General features: G+C 44.1%; 1 protein-coding gene across 1 annotated transcript; it reads right to left on the minus strand.

Moving 5' to 3' along the window:
• Positions 1 to 70: 70 nt before the first annotated feature.
• On the minus strand, positions 71 to 22,869 carry CAPN14 (calpain 14). The gene is made up of 20 exons (XM_086745400.1): positions 22,639 to 22,869; positions 20,177 to 20,246; positions 19,099 to 19,217; positions 18,335 to 18,471; positions 17,115 to 17,289; positions 16,330 to 16,395; positions 14,859 to 14,944; positions 13,529 to 13,603; positions 12,717 to 12,880; positions 11,879 to 12,042; positions 8,979 to 9,184; positions 8,392 to 8,428; positions 7,269 to 7,331; positions 5,626 to 5,683; positions 3,818 to 3,882; positions 3,348 to 3,416; positions 3,144 to 3,222; positions 1,088 to 1,204; positions 380 to 435; positions 71 to 97 (listed from the first exon to the last, which is right to left on the minus strand). Exons 1-20 carry the CDS (start codon positions 22,867 to 22,869, stop codon positions 71 to 73), a joined length of 2,064 nt encoding a protein of 687 aa, XP_086601526.1.
• Positions 22,870 to 23,798: the final 929 nt, after the last annotated feature.

Here is a 23,798-nt window from a genome sequence, read left to right on the forward strand (position 1 = left end):
AGAAAGTTGGTAAGAGGCAGCCTTCCTCATCCTGTACAGGTCTGGTTGTCCCCTCTTCTACAGCATTGCTTCAGGAATATAGCGTCATCATCATCCACTGTAACATAATGGGGAAAGTAGGTTGAACTCATCCACCCTTGAGAGCACTCTGCGATAGTCACAACTCAACTGGACTACGGGGCATTAGAGATTTTCTGTCTCCAGAAGGAGCAGAAGCCAGAATAAATCACAAGACTTAAGAGCCTGAAGCCCCTTGTTGTTTCTAGCCTACTCTGTAAGTGATCAGGTAAAGATACATTTTTTAATGTTACAGAACAAAACACGCAGTGCCACTTGCAATGAAGGAGCCTGCATCTGTCAGTCAGGGAACGGCCTTTACCTCAGATTCCCGGAGATATATCCCTTTGCCATCTTGTGTCAAGTTGCGAAAGGCCTCTGCAAAAGAATTAAATGAGAAGCATTAACTTGATAGCCAAGAGATGAACACTAGCCAAGACACTCTGTTTCAGGAAAAACCTCAAAGGCAGAGTTTGTAAGCTATTCAGAAGTGCATGTGACCTTCTCTGATTGTCACTGGAAGACCCCAAGGGCTGGGACACAGGGAGCAGCTGAATAAAGTCAGACATGTTACTGTCTGTCCATCCAGCTGTGAAACCTCAAAACACAGGCGGTCCCAACCTCACTCACTACAGTTTTGAGACACGTGCGAAGTGTCTACAGCATGAGCTCATAGACTGAGTATCATCTGTCTCATCATCACAACTGCAATCCCACTAAAAGTACATTCCAAAGCTCTTTTCTTCCTGGAAAATGAGCAGTGTCCATCTGTAATTTGCCTACCCCCTCCTACAGAAGGCTGGTGCAAACCTGCAGTCCGATACGTACAACCTGGTTGTCTGTAGAAAGTGACTGGTAGAAAGGTAAAGAGAAAGAGTTCGATTTCCTCTATATCTGTCCCTTGCTGTCTGTTCAGAAACCCAGTCCTTCTGATTTTGACCTTGCCACTGCTAGCTGGAGCAGTGTCAGAGGGCCAGGGCTTAGCTGGGCAGCCCAGCTTGTCCAGCCAGCCATGTAGTGCCAGTCTCACCTCCCATGATCTCCACTCGAAGCATGAAGCACACAAAGCTCTCAAAGCTGATCTTCAAGTCAGGGTCACCATATCTGATTGCCATCAAATTACAGATTTCATTGCTGAGTGAAATGCCTTCATAAAAGAGGAAAGAAAAAAAAAAAAAAGGAAAACAGAATGAGATGGCAACTCCCAGCTGTAGGCAGCTGAATGTTCACAGCTACTGGTGTGCATACAGCTGTGAGCACACACAACTGAGTGGGCCCTTCTCCAACAGCCCAGTTTTTCAAACTTCCCCTAAGATTGTCAAATATCAGCCAGCCCAAACCAGATCACTGTGTAGTGATTTCTCCTCCAAACTTTAAAGGGTTCAGATCTGATCCCTATACTCACAGTCCTGCTAGAGTTGGAATAAAATACAATACAAATTTATTTACACAATAAAATACACATACCCTCACGAGTGAATGAGGGTAATAACAGCTGCTGTGTTTAAGAGAAATAATCCACAGAAGAGTAGGAAAGGACAGAAAAAAAAAAAATCCAGAGGAAGCTCATACAGAAAGCACCAGTTCCAACGTCAAGCAGCATTTGGAAGGAATAAAAGTATTTTCTACTCATTGCCTGAGATTTTAGTTTGCTTTAGCAGAGGTCCACCTGGGTTTCTCACTGTGCTTTCACTGACTCAGATGAACTGAGTGAACCACACACCAAAAAGAAGAGTGATATTTAAGCTGTAAACCTGCAAAAGAGGCTACTGAGCACCAGCCTCTACACAAAGCTCAGTAACAGCAGTAGAGCATTTGGACCCATTGTAAAAGACTGTGTCAAAAATTTGTCTCAACATTGTTGAAACAGTGGGTCACCACCCGAGCAATGGCTTCCCGTTATCTTGCAAGGCAACTCCTGTTGTCTTCCAAACCTGAATGCAGAGCTGGTTCCCAGAAATCTAGCCCTAGCACCCAGCATGCGCCCAGAGATGCATATCACCCTGTAATGGATCACCCGGTAATGGGCATGCATATCGCCACCAGGTGAGGGGTGCGGCTAGGAAAACCAGCTCTCGAAATACAATGAAAACAACCAACATAAAAAGGGACATTTCTGGACTGAGACAGAGAGATTTCTTCGAGACACTTCTTCGACACTACAGACTCAGACTTCTTCTTCTACACTTCTACACTTCACTTCATTCAACAGAATACACATTCGCCGGAATACACATCCACAGAACCGACATCGAGACAACCAACACCGGACGGATCTTCACCCCATCAAGCGAACTGAACTGCCGGGACGCTGCAGCTCCGTGGTGGTAGCTATTACAACCGAAACTCTTTTCCCTCTTTCCTTCCTTTCTCTCCTTTCTCTTCCATTTACAAACTTCTTATCGGGTTAATAAAGCTACCTGGCACTTGACTCTGTTTTGAGTCTTAATTCTGTTCCCGAGAATACGAACAAAACCACGCTCCGGTGTGTATGAGGTCGGTCCAGCCGCCCCTAGCCTCCCAGACTCATCTGAGGTTGGCTAGAACGCAAGGGGGCCTTCCTCTCGTCCGAAATCGGAATGTGACGCCCACGTGTATGGTCTTCCATTTCTACATCAAGCTTCAGAGATTATATTACAGAAGTCTAGCACCAGTATTGCCTCTGTGCAAGCTTCACACTTCCAGGTTCAGTCCCTGAGCTGTCACTGTCAGCAGAGGTAGCAATTTAATACCAGCTAGATCTGGCCTCCCGAGTGTATCTGCACAACCCCACACAGTCTTTTAAAATTAAATTAGCAACGAACAGGACGGGATTTAAAAATTGAGTCTAAAATAGACAGACACTTCTGTTTCAGAGAACTATCAGTATGAGACCACACTGGGGCAAAGATTAAGTAGCCCATTCCACAGCAGAATAATTTTCAGCTAAAGAGGGAAGCAGATATGGCTAAGACCACACAGCCTATGATTTTTTTCTACTCCTCCTGGGCTCTACCTAAAAATCTCAAGCTGTTTCCCAGCCCTGAGCTTCTTGAAGCCTTTACAAGGAAGAGGATGAGACTTGCTAAGATGTGCTGTGGGCTCACCTGTCTCCTGTACAGCTGCATGTAGTTCCACAAGGTCAAGCTTTCCTGATCTGCTAGTGTCTTTTTTTTGGAAAACTTCCTGTGGTGGGGGAAGTAGGGAGAAATATCTTTAAACAAAACAAATCACTCAAAAAGCAGCAAATGACATCAAAGGGATTTGGAGAAAGGAGATATTGCAAGGGGATACAGAAATTATTATTCTACCAAATAGAAAATCAGCCTTTTCCACAGGACTCTGAATTCCTGGATACTCAGTGTGCCAGAGGCATTCAGCTTCATGGGAGAATTAAGGTCAGAACATCTCAATTCAACTTCAGAGAGCACCCATTACATTAAAAAAACCCAAACAACCCAAAAACTCATAGCCATTCTGACATTCACACAATTATAATATAAGGATAATGATTTCTTAGCCCATAAGCCTAATCTATAGACTTGATCCTCCTCCCACTATGGAAACCTGGATGCTGATTTCAGGGGCAGCTGGAATCAACCTTTTCCCAAACCAATTCTATTCTGTCATAACTGAACTGTTGTTATGGAGGGTGAGAAGTTCAATAAGCAGGGCCATGTCCTGGTGGTAAAGAAATCACAGTAACACTCAGTCTGCCCTAAGAAATAATGCTCCAGTGAAATATTGTATGAGTTAGAAGTATCACTCATGTCAAGGATACATCCAGGAGCGCCAAGATACCCTGGCAGGCATCCAGACTGAAACTTAGGTGAAAACTCTGGAAATCTGGAGAGGAGAGAAAAAAAAAAAAACCCAAAAAAAAAAGATTGTTTTGAGGATTCATTGAACATTGCTCAGAAAAATGGACTCTCCCAACATCCCCCCTCACTTGAGAGCGCTCAGGCTCCAAAGCCTTTGTGAAACTTAGCATCCGCTTGAGAAGACATATCATTTATGATGATAAAAATATGAGGCAAGAGGATGGATTCTACTAGTCTCAGAAAATCCAATATGAGCTCCCTGCAGGCATGTAATATGGAATGAAATATGGTGCACTATCTCCAGCTATTAGAGAAAATGGAAGGAAAAGGACATCCAAAGCTGTAATTCCAAACAGAATTTACTGCATGACCTTGAGCAAAGTCACTTGACCTGAAGAGCTTTGGGCAGCAGCACTGCAAATTAATTGAAACCCTTGTGCTAAGCATCTCTCTCTCTTTCATAGACACACTTCTAGCTCTGATAATTTAATTAAAAATACAGGCATCACTGAAAACAGGATGCTGCATCAAAGCTTAGCATTCCTGCTTCATACAAAAGTTACATGAAGAATAGCAGAAATAGAGTCTAATCTCACTGCAAATCGTGATTATAGATTGCCTCTAGGCTTCCACTGAGCAAGGGACAGAACCATAACTCACCAATGCCTTCTCCACAGCAAGAGAAGATGTTTTAATCTTGTAATAGCCCTGTTTATTAAATACGAATCAAGTACTGTAAAGTTTTTAAATTAATGTCTTAAAATTGATCACTTATGAAAAATAATGACTCTCTGTTTAACATAGTCTTCTCACAGATAAGACTGGTGGGTCACTTTGCAAAGGCAGAACAGCTATAGTGTCCACCTTTGTAGAAAAGAGAGCAACGTCAAATTCACCCTCACTGGAAAAGGCATCGCATCAATCTTTTGTTCACCTTCTTTGTTGCCTATAATGGCTGGATGGTGTACTTTCTCTGTTGCAAGAAACTTCAGTGAAGAAACTGGGAAGGAAATCTGGATTCATCATTATATCTGTAACTTCACTGTTGTTGTTCAGAGGAAACAGCCACTGCAATAACCCTGCCTGAACAGCAGCAAGGCATTTATAACTAGGGATCAAATTATGAGCTTGTGGAGTGCTCTGGGCTGCCACTGGCAGAGTGGATGTCACAGTCCTCATGAGAGGGACAACCTCAGGGCTCACCTGGTTCTCACAAGCATAAGGTACACAGGCTACCTGGACCTCCATCCTGTCTCCCAAGCACAAACAGAGCAAGGAACCCTATGCATGCACAGCAAGCAAGAGTGAATAGGAAGAGCAGGCATGAACCAGGCACATTATGGTAAAGACAAGACCTCCTTCCCCTCCATAACTGCTTACAGATCAGGCTAACTTCCTGCACCTTCTCACAGTGGCGCTGCAGAGACTGTAGCAGTGGCACAGGGTGAAATGAGAACGGTTTCAGAATCAAGGCTGAGGTTAAGCTGGATTCGGAGGTCAAGTTCAGAGTCTGCACCCACATACAGTATCTACACTTGCTCTTCCCCCTCATTCTTTCAGTTGTTGAAATTCAAGCTAAATTAGTTTTGCTTATAAAATTTCTCCCATGTTGATCCACATCCCAGTAAATCCTTTCTCTCTGGAAATCTAATATGGCATCAGAAGAGTCAGTTCAGTCAGACTCAAGCCAGTTTCTCTTCCCAGAATTCAAGAAACGGATACAGTAGCTGAAGCTATTTTTACAAAAACATTATTTCTCAGCACTTACTTCTCCAAGATACATTATTCAGGATCCTCTGGAGCTGAACAGCATTTATTTCAGGATACTGTGATATGGAAGAGAATTTAAAAAAAAAAAAAAGTATTAAATCACTTTTCTCCCTCTTTTGTTTTCCCAGCATGTCCCATCTTCATTCTCTGCTCTTCTGGCCCCACTCCAGCCACTGTTAAAATCAATAGAAAATACTCCCTTTGAATATGACAAGATTCTCGGCCTGCAAGAGCTGCAGTCTGCTCTGGGCTAAGTTCTCAGGGTTCCAGACAGATCAATGCAGTAGTGCAGATTTACACTGAGTGAGGATCCAGATTCTTAACCTTTCAGCCTTGGTGCCATCTGTCCCATCAAGCACACTGTCAAGAGACCTGCTTCAAATATTTTTTGTCTGTAAATGTTAAAAGGAAAAGATGGAAACTTTGGAATGCTTCCTCCCCAAACTTTTCAATGCAGAAACTTCCTCTCCTCCTTGTTATACTAAAGTTTACAGGTTTTTTAGTAACTGTGACATCTGTTTGTTTGAATGATTTTTTTAAAATGTCACTCTTCAAAAATAAAAGCCTGTTTTCAGATCATTAAGGCATGCCAGGGTAACGCATTGGGAAATGGCAGTACTACTCCCCTCTGTGCATACTTGGACCTCCTGACAGCAAAGGACCTGCACCTCACAATATGTGGCAATTTCTAGCACTGAAAGCCACACCATTCTCAAAAATCAAAACCAAAATAAGTGGCAAAAAAGTAAAAGCATTGCTACTTTTTAGTAACACCTTCTGTCAAAATATTGCTATCAAAAGTGCAAATGTGTTTTTGTGAAATTGTGTTTGCCGCAAATAGGATATGCTGCTAAATAAACTCAACCACCTTTGCTGAAAGGTGAAACACTTGCATCCCTCACCATAGTTAGTGGGATCCTTGATGATCAACTCCATCCTAAATTAGAACAGCTAAATAATTTAAAACAATCTTTCATAATAAGGATCCTATTTCACTAGGAAAATTAGTGAAAAAAGGAGGTAATGGGACACTTGGTACTTACTTCACCTCTCAGAGCAAGTTAGCTGCCACTAAACTGTGATGAAAGATGCATGGGACAAGTGACAATGTTTCAGGGGGATTCTCTAATAGGTGACTTTCCCCAATAAGTGTAAGAACATCCTAAAGGATGGGATGGATCCACACAGCCCACCACTTTGTCCCCAACACAGGCAATATAAATTAATCTTTAGGGAGACCATGTGAGCCTGATCAGCTCCTGCAGTCTATTCTTCCATTTCCCTGGCACCCATACCTGTTGGAAAAGGATCTTAGAGGGTACATACCTGCCTGTTCCTTTAGTATCTGTTTACGGACCTGATGCCCATCAGTTTCCTAACACCTTTTGAGCCTGTTGACACTGTCATATCCACAGTGTCCTGTAGCATTAAGTTCCAGGCATCCACACCTTGTTGTGTAGAGAAGTATGCCTGTCTCAATGCTAACACATTCCTAAGCTTTGCGGTCAAATCTGCTGCATGGAATCAGCATTGTACATACAGCCCAACTTCCTGTGGCCCCTCTCTGTTCCCCATGCTTCCATGTCCAGACCTCCCTTGAACTCATGCACATACTTCCTGGAAGCTCATATACACACTTACCTGTTCAAAATGCTTTGTGAAGAAATCCTTCCAAATCTTGCCTTCATATCTATCAACAATTTCCTTTAAGATAATTAAAAAAAAAAAAATCATTGAGGAAGAAAAATGTCACCATCCAAGACAGTAACTAAAGATGCTTTCCCAGCTGCTTTCTCATCTTCTGCTCTTCCACTTTCTCTCCACTACTGCAATCAGTGCTACATCACTAATGCAGCCCACTGCTAAGATCACTCCCCACCTCATAGAAATGCTATTTTTTGGAAACAAATACTCAGGTAACATTCAGTGGGGAGAAACATTTCCTTCCCACCAAGCTACCATAGAATCATAGAATCATAGAATGGTTAGGGTTGGAAGGGACCTTCAAAGGTCATCTAGTCCAACCCCCCTGCAAGGAGCAGGGACATCCCCGACTAGATCAGGTTGCTCAGAGCCCCATCCAGCCTGGCCTTGAACGTTTCCAGGGATGGGGCTTCCACCACCTTTCTGGGCAACCTGTTCCAGTGTTCTATAACTCGCATTGTAAAAAAGGATGGGGCTCACTCTGTGTCAAGAACACAGAGAACGGTGTCTGTCCTCCTTCATACAGGACAATAGAGGAGATGAAAGAAGAAATGGTGGCCTGTTTAAGCCAGAGGAACAGACTATGCTGTGAACTCCCTGGCACGAGTTGCAGACATGCATGCACTGCTATTGAGCTCAGTTATTTTGAAAGTAACCCATAGACCTGCTGCATGGGAACAGTACTGCTCAGGTCCCATGTTGTCTTCAAATATTTCAAGGCATGAAAGGAGTGGGGAGAAGTGCAAAAATGGACCAGGAGTCTCCAAAAAGCCTATTCTTACCATGAATAGGAAAGACTGCAGAGCAAGTTAAGATGATGTCACTAAAATAAGTTTGCAAAAAGGCAACTAATAAAGGCATCTAAAAATTTGCTCATCCCCTACATTTGACTGCATCTGTCCTCATGGTTCAAGGGACTCCACCTGTAAACCCAAGCCACCCTTTCAAAAGTGCTGCAACATAAACACATTCTCACTCAGCTTCTCCATAGGGCAGAGCAACAGGAAAAACCCAACACCCTGAGCTGAAGACCAAACCACAGACCTCCCCTCATACTCACCTTAGAGAGGGTGAAACTAGTATTCCCGCCCATTTCCCTGGAGATGCAAAAAAGCAGACACATTAAGGAGATATCCCACAGTTGTGTGTTTGTCTCATCACAGGAGGCATCCCCCATCCCGAGAAGGGGACCCAACCCGCTGTCCCACCGTATGGTTTCTTCCCCAGTGTTACAGCTGCAGTAAGGGAAGTCCTCATGTCCATACAGCTCCCCAGGGGCTGCTGGCATCTGATGTCTCCAAAACATCATTTCTGCACAAGCAACCATCCTAGCATTGCCAGCAGGGTCTCCTGCCAAACTGATGGTGCATGAAAAACTACTGTCTTTCTCCAGTCTCAAACATGAGCATGCTGCAAGAACCCCTTGTGTGGGCCTAGCTCAATACTTCTTGAAAGGATAAGGCCAAAAGCAGTTCTTCAGCCACTGAACATCCTAATGTAGGAGAAACCCACAGCTAGCCTCTCCAAAAGAGATTGTGCTGCTTTTTGCAGAGTAAAGTCTTTATGCTGCCCCTGTTAGACTAGGAAGACCAGACCATCCCACCATCCCAGAGAACCAGGTGCTGGCAGAGGGCAGCAGCATCTCACCGAAGAACGTGCTTCCTGGAGAAGACCCGCAGGATGAATTCAGACTCCTGCTGAGGCTCCAAAGTGGATGGGACAATCATATAGACACCAGGCTCCAGGTGGAAGTCACAAGTCACTTCCCGCTCATCAAGGAAGACCTGGTGCTTGTTCACAGGCTGATGTTGGGTGAAGAAAGTTGGGGGCAGCTTTCTGTTGCTTTCCTGGTACTGTTAAGGGAAGAAACAGAAGAGAAATTTGTTCTGCACCAGACAAACAAATGGACAAAAGGCACATGGAGAATTCATAGGCATGGCATAGACAGCTTGCCTTCACACCTCAGATTTATTTTTTTTTTAGAGCAGATAACAGGGCCCAAAGGACTCAGTCTCCTCTCAGGACATAGTGGTTCTCACTTTGCACCACCCCTGCCCAATACTAATACAACAAGGAACAGGGCTTCCTGCAACCTTATCAACAATATAATAGTACTCGCAAGGAACAGCAGCAAGGACTGGGGAGGAGAAGTGGCTTCTGTCAAAATGGCTACTGCAAAAGTCATTTCCATACTGGTAGAAATTACTGCAGGCAGGAAGTGCTCTAGAGAACATCCCTCCTATCCCATAGGTACCATGCACTTTGCCCCCAGCTTGTCCTTTGCACTGGGCATCTGGTAGCAGAGGATTTTTCAGAGCACCTGTCATCTGAGTGCACTGCAGGAGCAGCCTAATCCCTAGCCCTGACTCCAAGCATGTGTCCTTGATCTGCTTAGCACACTTGGCTCATACAGATGTTTTGCTCCGAAGGCACTTTTCTGCAATAGGATGATGGGTAAAGTGTTGATCCAGGCAACACTGAACTCATTTTCAATGCCATTGAGTGCCCAGTACACAAGCCAAATAAATAATCCTGCTAGCTAAAACCACTGTCACCTTCCTATCTTGATTGCTCCTCAAAACATTTAGCCATTTTACTCTGCAGCCGCATAGTGGAGATGCTATGCCTCTTCCTTTGCCAGTAGTTTTCTTCCTAATAGAGCAATCTTTCTTTTGAAGGGTTCAGGGTTACTCCTCTTCATGCCCCTTATGTTAAATTCAAAGTTTTTGCATTCCAGTCAATACTTTGCTGACTGTCGTTCCAATACCTGAGATGGTCTCAGCTTGCCATCTCTCTGTATTGATCTTGGCAACCACTACAGACCTGAAATTAAAGTTCTAGCTTCCACCATTCCCTCTCAGGTGTGGCAGCAGTGTGCTACGGCCACACTTAGATCCCTTCTGCCCAGAAGTTTAACTCACTTGTAACTCTGAGAGTGTCCAAAATATTTTAGTCAGGAAGAAGTGGTATCTTACCTCATGGTTACCATGCTGGAAATACAGTAACATAACACAATTTTGCTGCCCTGACCATACACCCAAACTAGTTCTTTCCCAACCCAAATTCAAAGTGACTCTCATTTCAGAGCTGTTCTGGTAGTAACAGAGTGGAAGATACGCCCTTTCAGGATAAAAGGAGTTAAACCTTTCTATGTTTTAAATAACCCTTTGATGTCAGGGACAAAATTGGGACTTCCATCAGGGCTTAACTTCCAGGATCCTTCCTCAGGTCCCAAAGGCTCCTGGCTAAAGAAAATGGTAGAAATACAGCTAGCCTGAGGAATCTGGAAACTCCTGTAGCATCATCTCCAGAGCATCCCCAGCCAGGAAGGAACCCAAGTTCCCCGGGAGACTCCTGACTTGCAGGGGACACAGACTCTGTTCTGGCCTCATCCCAAGATTGAGAGGCAGCAGAAAAGTATCTCTGGCTCTCTTGAGAGCTGCAGTGAGTCCGTCTTAGACACAGCCAAGAACTGGGCCACCATCCCACAATTACAGGGAGGGCAAAGTGCTGATTGGGTAAACACTGATGACACTTGTAATACCTTTGAAGACCCAACAAGGAAGCTGAACAACTAATGCCCCTTTTTAAGGCCACTGAGCCCTCCTGATATGGCTGCTCTCCAGAAGAGTCAGTGGATAATTCTGCATTAATAGTAACTTAACTGTGGTGCCTCACTGAACTCAAATACACTGTTATCAGCTGTCAGCCAAGGAACACAGGCAAACGCCACACCTTCAATGTTGCTGCACCAGCCCAGGTCCCCCAGCAAACAGCCAGCAGTGGTGACACGGGACTCACCTGTAGGTCCACCTGCAGAAAGAAAGGAAACAGAGCATCTGTCAGACAGGGACCACTGGGTCTCACACAACAGCCATATCATTGCTTGGGAAGCAGCCATGTACATCCAGCGGGGGCCTTTGCCTTCTGAAACCGCAGCCTTCCACCTGAAAATCCTTCCCCACAGCCTTTTCTCTAACTGCAAACTCACAGCAGCAACAAGAGCTGTGGCTTTGTTCAAGGGAGGAGAGTGGCTCTGCAAGGCACTCAGAGAATGGCGAGGGGGTGGAACTCTCACTCCTAGTGATTCCACTTACTCCTGGATACACAGGAAACTAGCAATATTCACACATGGGCAGCTGCCACGTCATACTAGGAACACTTCTCATGCACAATTTTACCACGGTTGGAAATAAAGTGAGGGCAGTGGGCTCCCTGCCCCAGAGTAAAGGGACTCCTGGCACCCTCTCCCAGCTCTTGCACACACTCTCAGAGAGGGCAAAATAAAGCCCAGTGTGCTCTGAAGCAAGAGGCATTTCTCACTGCTCTGCAGTAAGACACATACCATGCCTGAGAGGCAGCAAGCAGGGCACAGAGCCTGAGGGAACCTAGCCCTAATGTGTGAGGACACTGGACACGGGCAAGGAGAAAAGAGCACAGCATCCTGTGCACAACAAAACTCTTGGTCTGCAAAGCTCTACAATTTACAGGGGCTGGAAGTTTTCCTATTTGGTGAAAAGCAAGAAAGGCAAAGCAATTCTTCGCACCTTGTAGAGTGAAAATCCAATGAAGAGGTGAGGAGCTCGGTTCCGGTGTTTGCTGCTGTGTTTCTGCATCAGGGATATAACCACATTGCAGGAACCCAGGCTTTTCTTACTGTCTTCAGCTGGTAAAATATTCAGCCAGTACTGAGGATTCATCCAGAAAGTGCCTAAGCAAAACAAGAAAAACATTTTGATGTCATTTTCCTTCACAAAATTGGTTGCTAGCTTCCCACATGATGCCTGGCATTGTCACAACTTTTCTGAACCTCCAGACCCCACAGGGATTTGATCATAGGGTGCAGTTTACAAGTTTAGCAGTGCCACCACAGGAAGAAGGAACAAGGAACTACATTTCCGTTCACCTGCAACTAACAGTTCATTTTGTTTATTAATGTATCACTGTTCCTCTATCACCTCCAGTGTATGGGCTAGCTGACTTCACACCCCACCCACTCTTATTCCAGAAGGGCTGAGCCTCTGCATTTCCCATTCACTTTACTTAAAATTCCACTTCCTGGAGGGGCTGAGGATGCAAAATTTAACAGAATAGTCTAAAGGCCCAAAGAAGCTCAGTGTTGGCAATTGATCCTAGGACTCCTGCAGCTCATTTCATGCCATAACCAGCCCACTGCCCTACGTTTGCAAGTGATGCTCCTTCTGTGATAGCAGAAGCTAGTCAAAATCCTTCAGCTGCTTATTTCTGTTGTTTGTGTGGAGGGTCAAGCAGGAAGGGCATGTTTCTGCTGTCAGTTTTGTGTTTACGGGTATAAGGTGCCAGTCACTGAGTCAGCAGAGCAATGTTACCCCACAGTCATCCAAAAGAGCTCTAAGCACCGCTCACCATTTAAGAATCCCAGACTTCCTCCCGCTGTGCTTCCTTTAACCCATCTCCCACTCTTTAGGGAGTACATCCACTTCTTCCCATCTTCCTGGCTCATCAGGTCTGGAGTTAATTTACAGATCATCAGATCTACAAAATGGATCTTAAAGTCTCGCAGAGACATCCTGGGAAAAGAGTGCCAAGAGACTTCCTGTCAGCAGTTTAGTTTAGTCCATATGGTTTACGAAAAAAAAAAAAAAAAAAAAAGGAAAGGGAGCAGAGAACTTCGAAGCTGCACCATTCTGTGTTACATGTGGTAATGCTCACATTTTATTAGGCAGTAAAAAAGAGCACGTCTGCTCCAACAGCAGCATCTAGCAATAGCAAATGCACGACTGAAGTTTCAGCAAAGGATATCTGCACAGAGATATAAAATAATATTGCCACCAAAGGGACCGCAGTGAAACGACACAGGTGACAACATTGCCACCTCATGGCAGAAGCTGTGGAGAAACCACGAACAACACAAGGCAAGCAATAGCTTCCCAAAGCTATCTCAAAAATAAAAGGCTCCTGAAAGCTGCGCATATCTCCAGCAGCCCTGGGAGACCTGGCAGTATGTCCTGCTTCTCCCTCACTCCTGCCGTTGAAGAACAGCGCATCTCTTGCATGTCAGCACAGCTACTGCTTCTCACACTGTCAAGAAAGCAAGCATGGGCTGTTACAAAGTAGATCACATATGCCTCGACTTAAGTGGCAATGTGCTGTTTCACCTCCAGATGCAGCCCCAGAGCTACTGGCAGACAGAGAAGATGCAGGACTGTTGCCATTACCAGAATTCTCCATCGTCCTTCTTTTTCCTCAGCAAAATCTTCTCCTTTGGGCTCAGCAGCTCCCATTTGTAAGAGCTGAGGGCAAAAACATGAGGTGACTAACCAAATGTGGCTTCAAATTCAAGGCAGAGGACACAACTTTCCTCTATAAAAAGAGGCCAAATCCCTGTCCCCACATATCTCCACATTTATCTCCTACTAAACACAGGCCCCTTATGCCTTCAGCCACAGGAGACTCTCCACAAGCATTCTGAGTCCCATGAGATGTAGCTAAATGGCTCCAGTTTTCTCCAGCAGAAGCCAGAAATACTCTGTTTCCATCAGCCAGTACATTCATTTGCACACGCAGCTTCCAAGTATTTAAAATATAAAACCTAGACTTGTTTTGTTGGTTAATTTTCTGTCAAAGAAGACATAATAGGAAGAGTGTTTGGCATAATGAATGAATGACTAGGACAGCACAAGAGGCAGCTGGGAGTTGTTTAAAAGGCAGGCCTACAGTATGTTGCTCATTATGCTCTTCAACAAGAACAGCTGGTATGTTGTCATTATGCGACAGACACGCATCAGAGAAGTTACTGCTCTGCAGACAAGGTGAAAGTCACTCACATTACCAACACCTCCCTATGCTCTTCCCTTCTCTCTACCCCTGAGCCTCAGCAAATTGGGTCTGTGCGGGGAATGAAGTGAAGCTTCGAAGGAAAGAACATGCTCCACTTCAAATACTAATAAATAGGACACAAGTCTACAGTTGCCCGTGGTATAGAATGGATCCCAATCAAAAATTTCAGGCAGATGCAAATATAGGGCCTACTTGCCTCACTAGTTGCTTCCTCTGATCTCACATATAATTGTATTTTCCCAAATAGCCAGGAGGGAGGACTCCTTTGCAGTCACCCAACCCTAACACTGCAGCCTGTGGAGGACTTCACACTGTCCCTCCTGTGAAAAAGGGCTGTGTGCCCTGAAACATGCTGTTTGTTTAGAGCCTTCTGCACAGCTATCTGTCACTTTGCATGCCATTCAGATCATGGCAACATGGTCAGCCTCTGATGTTCATATTATGTTTCCTCTGGCATTCAGTGAATGAAAAAACAGAACCGAGCTTGTTGAAGTATCATATGTGAAGTGAGCCCAACCATATGAGCACTATCTGCTGGAGAAATAGAAAGCTATCGAGTCACTGCTTTGAAAACAGAAGGTCTGTACAAGCAACTGTGACTTAATGCTGCTCTCAGCATTAATTCATGCCTGAAGATGGCAGCATCTTTCCTCCAAGAAACCTTCCCTCCCACTCAGCATCAGATCTTCCGGTTTTTTTTAAACTCACTTGTCACTCCAGTCTCCTTTCCATTCAATTTTTCCCCATGGATTTCTCAGTCTCACTAAGTTTTCTGGTCCGTATTGACAGGTCACCTGCAGAAAACAATAACATTGTGCTCACCAAGGTCTCAGCAGTTCTCATCTGGTTTATGTCACTGTACTATGTCAGATACTAACACAGATTTCATTTGTTCTCATAGATAGCAGCAAGTATGATGATAAAACTCTATGAATATGTAACTCTGAATGCAGGCACAAAGATATTAAGATGCTTTATCCTACCTTCTGTAACTGAAACCAGAGACCTCATAGATTCTAACTTGGAGGCTTGACCACAACAAACTCCTCTTCCTTTCCAACACCTGTTCATTTTGTGCTTATGGGGGGCAGGAGTGTACTACTGTGAAAGCTAAGTTCTACCCCAGTGCAACAGCATAACACAATGCAGCCCCGGGGGGGTGATCACATGGATTAGGGCCTCCTGAACTGGGATGCCACGGTGGGAGAAGAGGGAGCCAGGCCAACTAGGGGCTTTGTTGGCAGCGTACAACAGAACAGCTGACTTCACATCTGCTCATGTTCAGTCAGTCCCATACTCCTGCCCAGCCCTTCATCCCACCAGAGGAGCCAGACTGACAGGCACATTGCTGATAAAGTCCATACCTAAAACCCTTCTGCTGTCTGTGGGAGACACAGGCACACATCATCCAGCTCACAGAATCTCTTCCAGCCTTCATAGAATCTCTTGCAGAGGTACCGAACATGCTTTTCCCCACATCTATATCACATGTCCAAAACCCACAAAGTCCTGTGCCATCCTGATTAACCTCCTTTTGAGGCTAGACAAGATAGTCAGCTATCAACCCAGGAGGAGAAAGCTCAAGCTTTCTCCTGCTCTTTGGGACCTATTATTTTACTGTCTCTTACCTCTAGACAAATATCTTTAGAGGACTCCCAATGATACTTCTGAAGATCAGTGGGGTCTACCTGATACTCCCTGCACAAGAGCCTAGCTTAGTTCCCTTAACCTAGCCTTGACTCACATTTTCATCTGCAGTTTTTCATGTTTTGGCCCTTCTATTCAATTATCTTTACTACTCTATAGCCTTTTCTCTGACTTCAGAGCAAGGCTTTTTACCCCAAGTAGGTTTCAGCTCATCCTCCCAGCATCCCCAAAGGCCAGTCCCTTCATCCTTAACAGCTAAGATGAATTTGTAGGTGATGCTCTCAGCAGAGCTCTATGAATCATTCCCACTGTTCTTTGTGTCAAGGTGACGATACCAAAATGGACACACTTGAATCTTTACAAAGCACACTGTCTCTTTTAGCCTTAGACTAAGAGAACGGCATTGGAGGAGATACCATAGTTACCCTGATTAAGGGCTGAACCTATAAATAATAACCTGTAAATTGAACCAGCAATAAAAATTGCTGACATCCAAACAAGCCTGGACCCAGGACACTAGGGCTAGTCTTACCTTCCTAATGCCAGTTACTGTGTAGGCATGGCCAGCAACAAGCCCGTTCTTCAGGACCTTTGTTGCCTGTATACAAGGAAGAGAAACAGAATGAAAAATAAACCTTTCTATTCTAGCCGTACTTACACGGCAGACTCATACGAAGACCAGAGACCTGTACCTGTGTACGCAACGACTCTCAAAGCAAATGGGGAATGGTTTGAACTAAAAAAAAATAATTAAATCTGAGCTCCTAACAGACATACTTTGCAGCATGCTTGGAATTGGGAAGTTGATTGGCAAGGTCCCTTCCTAAATTGTGGATCTTTGGCTAAGACTATCTAATTTTTAAGAAGTCCAGGAGGTTAGGTTTTGATCTGTGGAATAGCAGAGTTTCCCAGCAGCTGAAGTGTTAGTGTAAGCCCTGGAAGCCATGATTTGTATTCATGTTCTGCACTGCACACCTCTCCATCTTAGCTACAAGCCTGTTCCATGAGTCTCTGTGCCTCACGGCACCATCTATAAAAATGGAAAATTTACTTAGCAAAAACAGGAAAATGCAGTAGGTCTTTATTTAGTAAAGGCTCTGTGATAAATAAATCTGTTCTTAAATGTAAAAACAAGGAGCTGAAAGCAGCAGGAAATCAATCTATGTGCAACCTTTAACATTAAGAATGTGATTTCTACAGAAAGTCATGTCTGGCAGCTTTGATAGTTTTTGAGTCACCATGACTAGCTGAGCAGAGGGAAACAGGTCTGGAAAGGCTTTTTGGTGTGAAGCCATTTGATGTTACTCCACGTCTCACCCCTAAATGTGTCTGACAGCCCATGAGAGATCTGCTGTATGTTGCTCTTGTTAGGATATCCCATAGATCTGGAGGAGCTGCTGCAAGCTTGATCCTTATATTAACACCACCTGTAAAATCCACCAAGGCTTCTGAAACTTGCCCAATCTGCAGATCTTCATAGGAGCCATAGAGTCTAGACAAAAAAAAAGACATCAATATATTCTTGGGGTTATAGACACAGGTGATAGGTTGAGAACAGTGTGCCAATGAAAACATAAAATAAAGGTTTGCAAAAGCAAGGGACTCTTCACTCACTGTCATCCCTCACCGCACAGTAGTGATAACATGCCTATCACTACTTCTTTGATAACTATGCCTTAGCGAACATTGCCTGAATCTACCACCAGACACTGTGCTGTAACTAAGACATAGTGCCTTAAGAGGCACACGGTCTTGAGAGGTCAGTCTCCAGTTCAATTTTCTTTACCGTTACAGTGCAACTTTCTCCAGTCTTTTTGCTCTAACATTAACACTAAATGAAAATAACTGAACTTTGTCTTCTTTGCTGTGATCTTTCTCTCAACGCTAACTAGGATTTTTCCCTTCTCTCCAGAGATTATTTCAGCCCAAGATTAACAAATGCCAGCAGCTATGCCTTGTTGCTTTCTTCTTAGTACTGATAAACCACTTTAGACAAAACACCCCAGAGAGAAGCCAGTATTCTCACCGTGCCATGTGACTTGTTGAATGCCTCAGCTCTGGGGGACCTCAGAGCGAAAACTTCTACCAAAACCAAAGGACAATGCTTTAGCAGACCCCCAAAACAAAACTCCTCGGAAGTTTCTCAAACTGATAATACTTCAAAGGAGACATCAGAAATCATTCACCTTTGAAAATCCCTATCTGTGGCCTTCTGCTCCTCTGCAGTATTTACAAAGAAGGCATCATCGTAGCCAATACACTCCAAACAATGATAACACTCAGAAGACACCACTCCAAGATAGGTCTGTTTTCACACCTACTCCTAAACCCTTGGATTTAAACTCAAGGGACTGGATTGATAACAGCTGCTGCAGTGGCAGCTTCTATTGTCTAATAATAGGAAGATGAGAACCATTTACTATGCTCCCAATGTGGCAAGGCCTAGAAGATGCATTTAGAAACAAGAGCAAACTGCGTAGGCACCAACCAACATATTTTAGAGAGACTATTTGCATAACTTGGAATGAGTCACTTACTTAGCATATGCCTTCTCCAGAAGGGCTCCCCAGAACACGTTCTTATAGACTGAGGAGACAAAGACCAGCTCCCCCGCCTCATTCACTGGCAGGCGATCATCAACCACCACGTCAACCCATTCACCGAAGTGCCAGAACTGTCAGGGGAAAGGAATGAGCTGATGTTTCCCTTAGAAGGGACCTCCCCTTGAAACAACAGGAAAGGCAAGATAGCTTAGCTGTGAGCACAGGACAAGCTGCCTTGTGGGAAGCAGGGCTGCTTGGGGTCAGCGGGATGTGCTGACTCACACACAGAGCCAACTCCTCAGCCCCACCCTGCCAGAGGAGAAAACAAAGCCTGTATCAGGTAAAAAAGGATTAAGCAGGGAAATTAGGCACAGCTAGGTTTCTGGGGAAGGAGTTCCTAATTGCAAGGTAGCAGAGTTGCAGCAAGAGCAAAGCAAAAGCGTAGAAGGTTGGAGCAGATGTTCTCAAGCCCTACTGACTGTTGCTGCTATGGAGGAAGACTTTTGTCTGGATTAAAATACGGGTAGGGCACAGCTGAAGAGAAGGGCCAAGTGCAGGTGTATCCTCAGACTGGCTTGCAGTTGATCCACTGCCTGCCCTTCTTCATGGGAGGGGTGATGGGCTACCCTCCAGGCTGGGATACTCTCTGGCCACTTGCCCTGGCCAAGGGGAACCACGTATGAATCATGTAAGGGCATGACACAAAATGTGACAGAGGATTTCTGAAGACCCCCTGCATTCTGGGGGAGCAGATGTACCCGGAAGTGGAAAATGCCGGCATATTTCCTCTCAAAGCTCTGGTTTTGTGGCATGACTGCAGCCAAGATGTCTTGGTGGAACGTCAGGGCTTCCAGGGCTGCCAGGAACCAGCAGTTCTCTGCACCAAGACAAATGGACACACACAGTTAGCTGAAGAGTGAGAGTTGTTAGATGAGTTCAGAAACACCACCAAGATCCTTGCAGAAGAGCTGTTCTGTTGATGTCTTTAAAATTATAACAAAACTATATGAGACTATCCAGACGTGTGCTTTATTTAACCAAACCATGATTGGTTTATAATTGTTCTCTCATCATCTTTTCATTTGTATACTGTTTGGTTAAATAAGAAATTTAGCAAGAAATAGCTCTCAATAGAAACATTCTGGGTTTTTTTTACTGGCATTGCATGGGGTTTTTTTCTGTTCTCTGTAAAGACACACTACTAAAAAAAAAAATCCCTTTTTCTTTGACAACATTAACTTTTCAGAAAAGAAAAATCATTTCCAATGGATCTCATATGCAAGACTGTACTTATCAGATTTTGTGTTTAAGGGCTGAAAGCACTTAAAAATGAATTTAGTCCTGCCCCTACCTGTTTTACAGATGACAACATATCCTTTTACTTTAGGTAACACAAGCAAAAAAAAATATTTTTTTTAACTGCAAAGTTGGGAAGAGAATGCACTCACATTAAGCCTTTGGTAAAAAGATAGCATAAATCTCAGATTTTCCTGCTTCTGTGATCTCTGTTGAATTGTCAAGTAGCAACACCACACATGAGTAAAAGTTCAGGATCACTTCTTATTGCAGTACTAGCATGCACAGAAGCAACACAGAGAGTGGTGATTTTAGCTTGTGAAGACACCTCTCACCCCTCAAATCCCTCCTTGGAGCTTGCCAGGTTTTTTACTGAGCCTGACCCATCTTAATGATTGCTTCATCCACACCATGCCAAGTGGAGAGATAAGGATATGTGCCCCTTCTATTTCTATGCTACGTTTTATACAGTCAAAATTCCACACAAAATGTTATCTTGTATAAGAATACCCAGATACTTATACAAAGGAGTTTCCTTACCCACCAGTCCTTGGCAGAGATCAAGCTGCTTTCTGTTTGCAGTATAAAATACCGGACTTCTGTGCAAAGCCTGGGAAGCACACAATCAAAAAGAAAAGAGGGAAAGAGTCATCAGTAATGTGAGCTGATTTAGCTTGAAGTCAAGGACTTTCTGCATGCAGAGCTGCAATCTCATAAGGTGTGAAGTCCAGTGAGTTCCTAGTCTAGGATGTAAAAACCTCATGGATATGTGACACAAAACACTATCTTCTGCCTATTCAAAGTTTTCAAAATAATTAGGGTCCCTTTGTCCCAGCAGACATTGTTCTGGTTCAGATATAACTAGTGTTACCATGTGCTCTGGCTAACCTGACACAAACCTGGGCACATATTTGTGCTTGGTCTACATTTAATTTGGTCTCAGACATAAGCCACTGGTGCTCAGATGCATTGCCATGGGTTTCCATGTGCACCTGACGGAGAAGACAACCCTTCAGACCTGCCAGGCCTGCTGCTCCATAATTGCTGACAGGTTTCAGCCAAAAGAGGCTACAGTGGCAGAGCATAACTATTCAAACTTTCAGCTAACCTGGCTGACGTCCCGACGATTTGACTGACAATCAAGTTATGGATTAAGTGGTGGCTGCTACAGAAGTTCCTGTAGCTATGAAAAGAGTGACTCAGAGAGAAATTACATTGTTTTGTTTTTTTTTTCCTCTCACAAGTGCCTCTGGGGTCAAATTAATAACCTAAGTGTCAAACTTAGGTTTCACTCTACTGACCCACAAATTGTTCAAGCTAATTTTCACACTGTTGTCTTCCCCTTCAGGCAGTAGTGGAGAAACAGCAAACCCTCAGAAGGCAGTTAGAGTAATTAGGCACCAACTCCTATCCTTGGTGAATTTGGGGGTTCAGTTTGCAGGCCATCAGTCATAGATGCAGCAAGCTACAAGCCTGCAGGCTGAATGGCAGAACCTCAGTGTCTCCTCTGCAGCACAGGGACTGAAGGATTCACAGCATCCATCCTCAGAGAGCCTTTGCTGGGCTAAGTTTTGCATTCTGAGTAAATGTCAGACATCTTTGTGAGGTAGTTTTAGACCAGTAGAACGACGGACTGAGACACAGAGGAGGTTTCAAGCCCATTCCAGTGTCCCTGTGGTGGAGAGACACCTGAAGAGCCAGGACTCACGTTGGTCTTTCCTTCCCAAATACCTCTCTTGCTGATACAGCTGCCTCAGCCACAGGGCCTGGCACAACACAGCTCAGGCCCCTGAGGACTGCACTCTTCCTCCACTTCAAAACAAATCATCTGCAAGACCAAATTACTTATGAAACTCTGAGAACCAGGGCTGCTATTCCCAAGCTCTCCTGCTCCCTCTGCAAAGGTGCCTCTACTTTCCTGGTGATTTTCATGAGTTTTACAGAAACATAGCCCTTCTGAGAAAGTGGTTAAATCTGACAGAATATGACAGCTAGAAAATAACTTAGCTAGGAGATTACCTGGCAGAATTCCCTTACAGACAAGACAATGTAAGTAGTCAGTGCTACTGAAATTCTCAGATAATTATATACATTGCTTTCAGGAAGATCTGATTGTCAATATGTTGCTCAGTGGTTCTGTAAGAACAGAACTGCCATTGCTAGGAACAGGCCAGAGCTAACAGGCCTTACCTAACTATGCCAATCCCCTGTCCTGGCCTTCTAGACTTGTTATCCATTTGTTATGAGAACGAGCTCTGTGACCAGCGCTCAGTAACAGGTGTCTCTTGTTGTGATGTTCAGTCTAAGCATGAGATACCAGCAAAGACTTTGGAAATACGGGCACAAGCAGACAATAGAGGTGCCACAACTGAAAACAACTCACTGATTGATGGTCAGTTACTGATTGGGGCAGAAGTTCAACCTTGACAGCTGAGAAAAGACTGCTCTAAGTACAATAAAGAATAGACTAAACAGTTAAGCAGGAAAAAAACAGCCCAGTAACAAGATAAGGCACCTGCCACTGCCTGTGAAAGCAGCAGCCTCCAGCATCACAACAGTATGCGGTCCATGGAAGAGCGGTCAAATGCTAAGAACTGTCTAGAAACTCGGAAATCTTCTAAAAGGTCAAAATCTTGAATTTTGGGAAGAGGGATCTTCCCCATGAGAACTGTCATCACGGAATCACACTAGGATCATTGGAGCTGTGAGCTCCAAGGACTCTAGCTCGCCATCCTCCCTTTGCCTGCTCCAGGCGTTACTGGATATAAACTGAACAAACATGGTTATGATTTTGGGCAACAAATGCTTCAAAGGCAATTATGAAACTCCATGTATCCCAGCTTCCAAAATGATAGCTGATACAAAAAGTGTATCTGCCTATAGAGGCATTAAGGCACACCTAAATTAAAGTCTAAGAGTAGGCTGCTCGATGCTAAAACCATTTGCTGGCTATCAGCTGTAATCACCCTCTTACATGAGATTATTCACTGAAAGTCACTTACATGTGGCCTCTTCCACTGTAAATTTCGGGGCAGTTTCTTTAGCAGTGCTCCCGTTCCAATAGAGCTGATGTGAGCAGGGAAGTTTTCATCTGTGAACAGGCATTTGTTCTTCAAGCATGTCTCCACCAAGGCCTGGTAGTTCTGCTGGATGGGTAGGGTGTGTTTTTGAAAGATACTTCTGCCTAAAGGCACAGGTGACTTCTTTTTTTTCAAGCATGGCAGAAAAGGCATGGTGATTTCCACAGTAAGGCCAGGTTATTTCTTTCCACTGAGGATTTTGCAGTGATCTTGCCCTGCACAGTCCTGCTGGAAACTCCTTGTTTCTCAGGATGAGCAGCGTCTTCTCCACAGGAATACACTAAAATAAGTGTAAAAAATCAATTTAATAATAGCTTTTAAAATTTTCTCCTTAGCTAGTGCTGGGGGTGTGGGGGCGTGACACTCCCAGGACAAGTTGGGGACCCATCCAATTCTAACCTAGCTTCTATCATGGCATCTTCAGGGCTTTACATTCACTGTATATCTGAGTAAAATCAAAATGAGTGACCCCATTGACTTTTACTGGGGCTTTGAAGCCATACACACAGCTATTCTCAGTCTCCCTCTGGACTGTTTAGGCTCTCCAGGATATTTTCATAATGTGCTGCAACATGAATGACAGTCTTTATTCAATCACATTCTGGCATGTGGACATTTCCCCTCCCCCCCCAAAAAAAAAAAAGAAAAAATAGCAAGACAAACTAAAGGCTAACAAAAAAAATTGGAATACATTAGGTGTTATAAAGCCATTACTCACAACCCCTTAATGGTTATTTTGCACTTTTTCCTTGATTTTGGAGAACAACAAAATCTCTCCCAAGAGATCACATTCCATCTTTCTGATTACCACAGATTCACACATGAAATTGCATGCTGAGATATTTTTTTTCTTGTAGTATTCAAGACAGATGTTCATCATCCCCTCACTGAAAACAGTAAAGAGTGATTTCATAGCACTTTTTTACTATTAGCAGCTATGCTAAACATTAGCAGCCATCACCTTTTGCTGCAAGCGCTGGGGTTCTGGGATAAATCATTATTAAAATTTCAGCAGGCAAATCACACCCATCAGCGGTAACAAGGTGATCATAATCATAGCCTTCCATTACGGTGTGGACTGA

This window comes from Chlamydotis macqueenii, chromosome 3 (assembly GCF_036417535.1).
Source record: "Chlamydotis macqueenii isolate bChlMac1 chromosome 3, bChlMac1.mat, whole genome shotgun sequence".
In the NCBI taxonomy this organism is placed as follows: Eukaryota; Metazoa; Chordata; class Aves; order Otidiformes; family Otididae; genus Chlamydotis; species Chlamydotis macqueenii.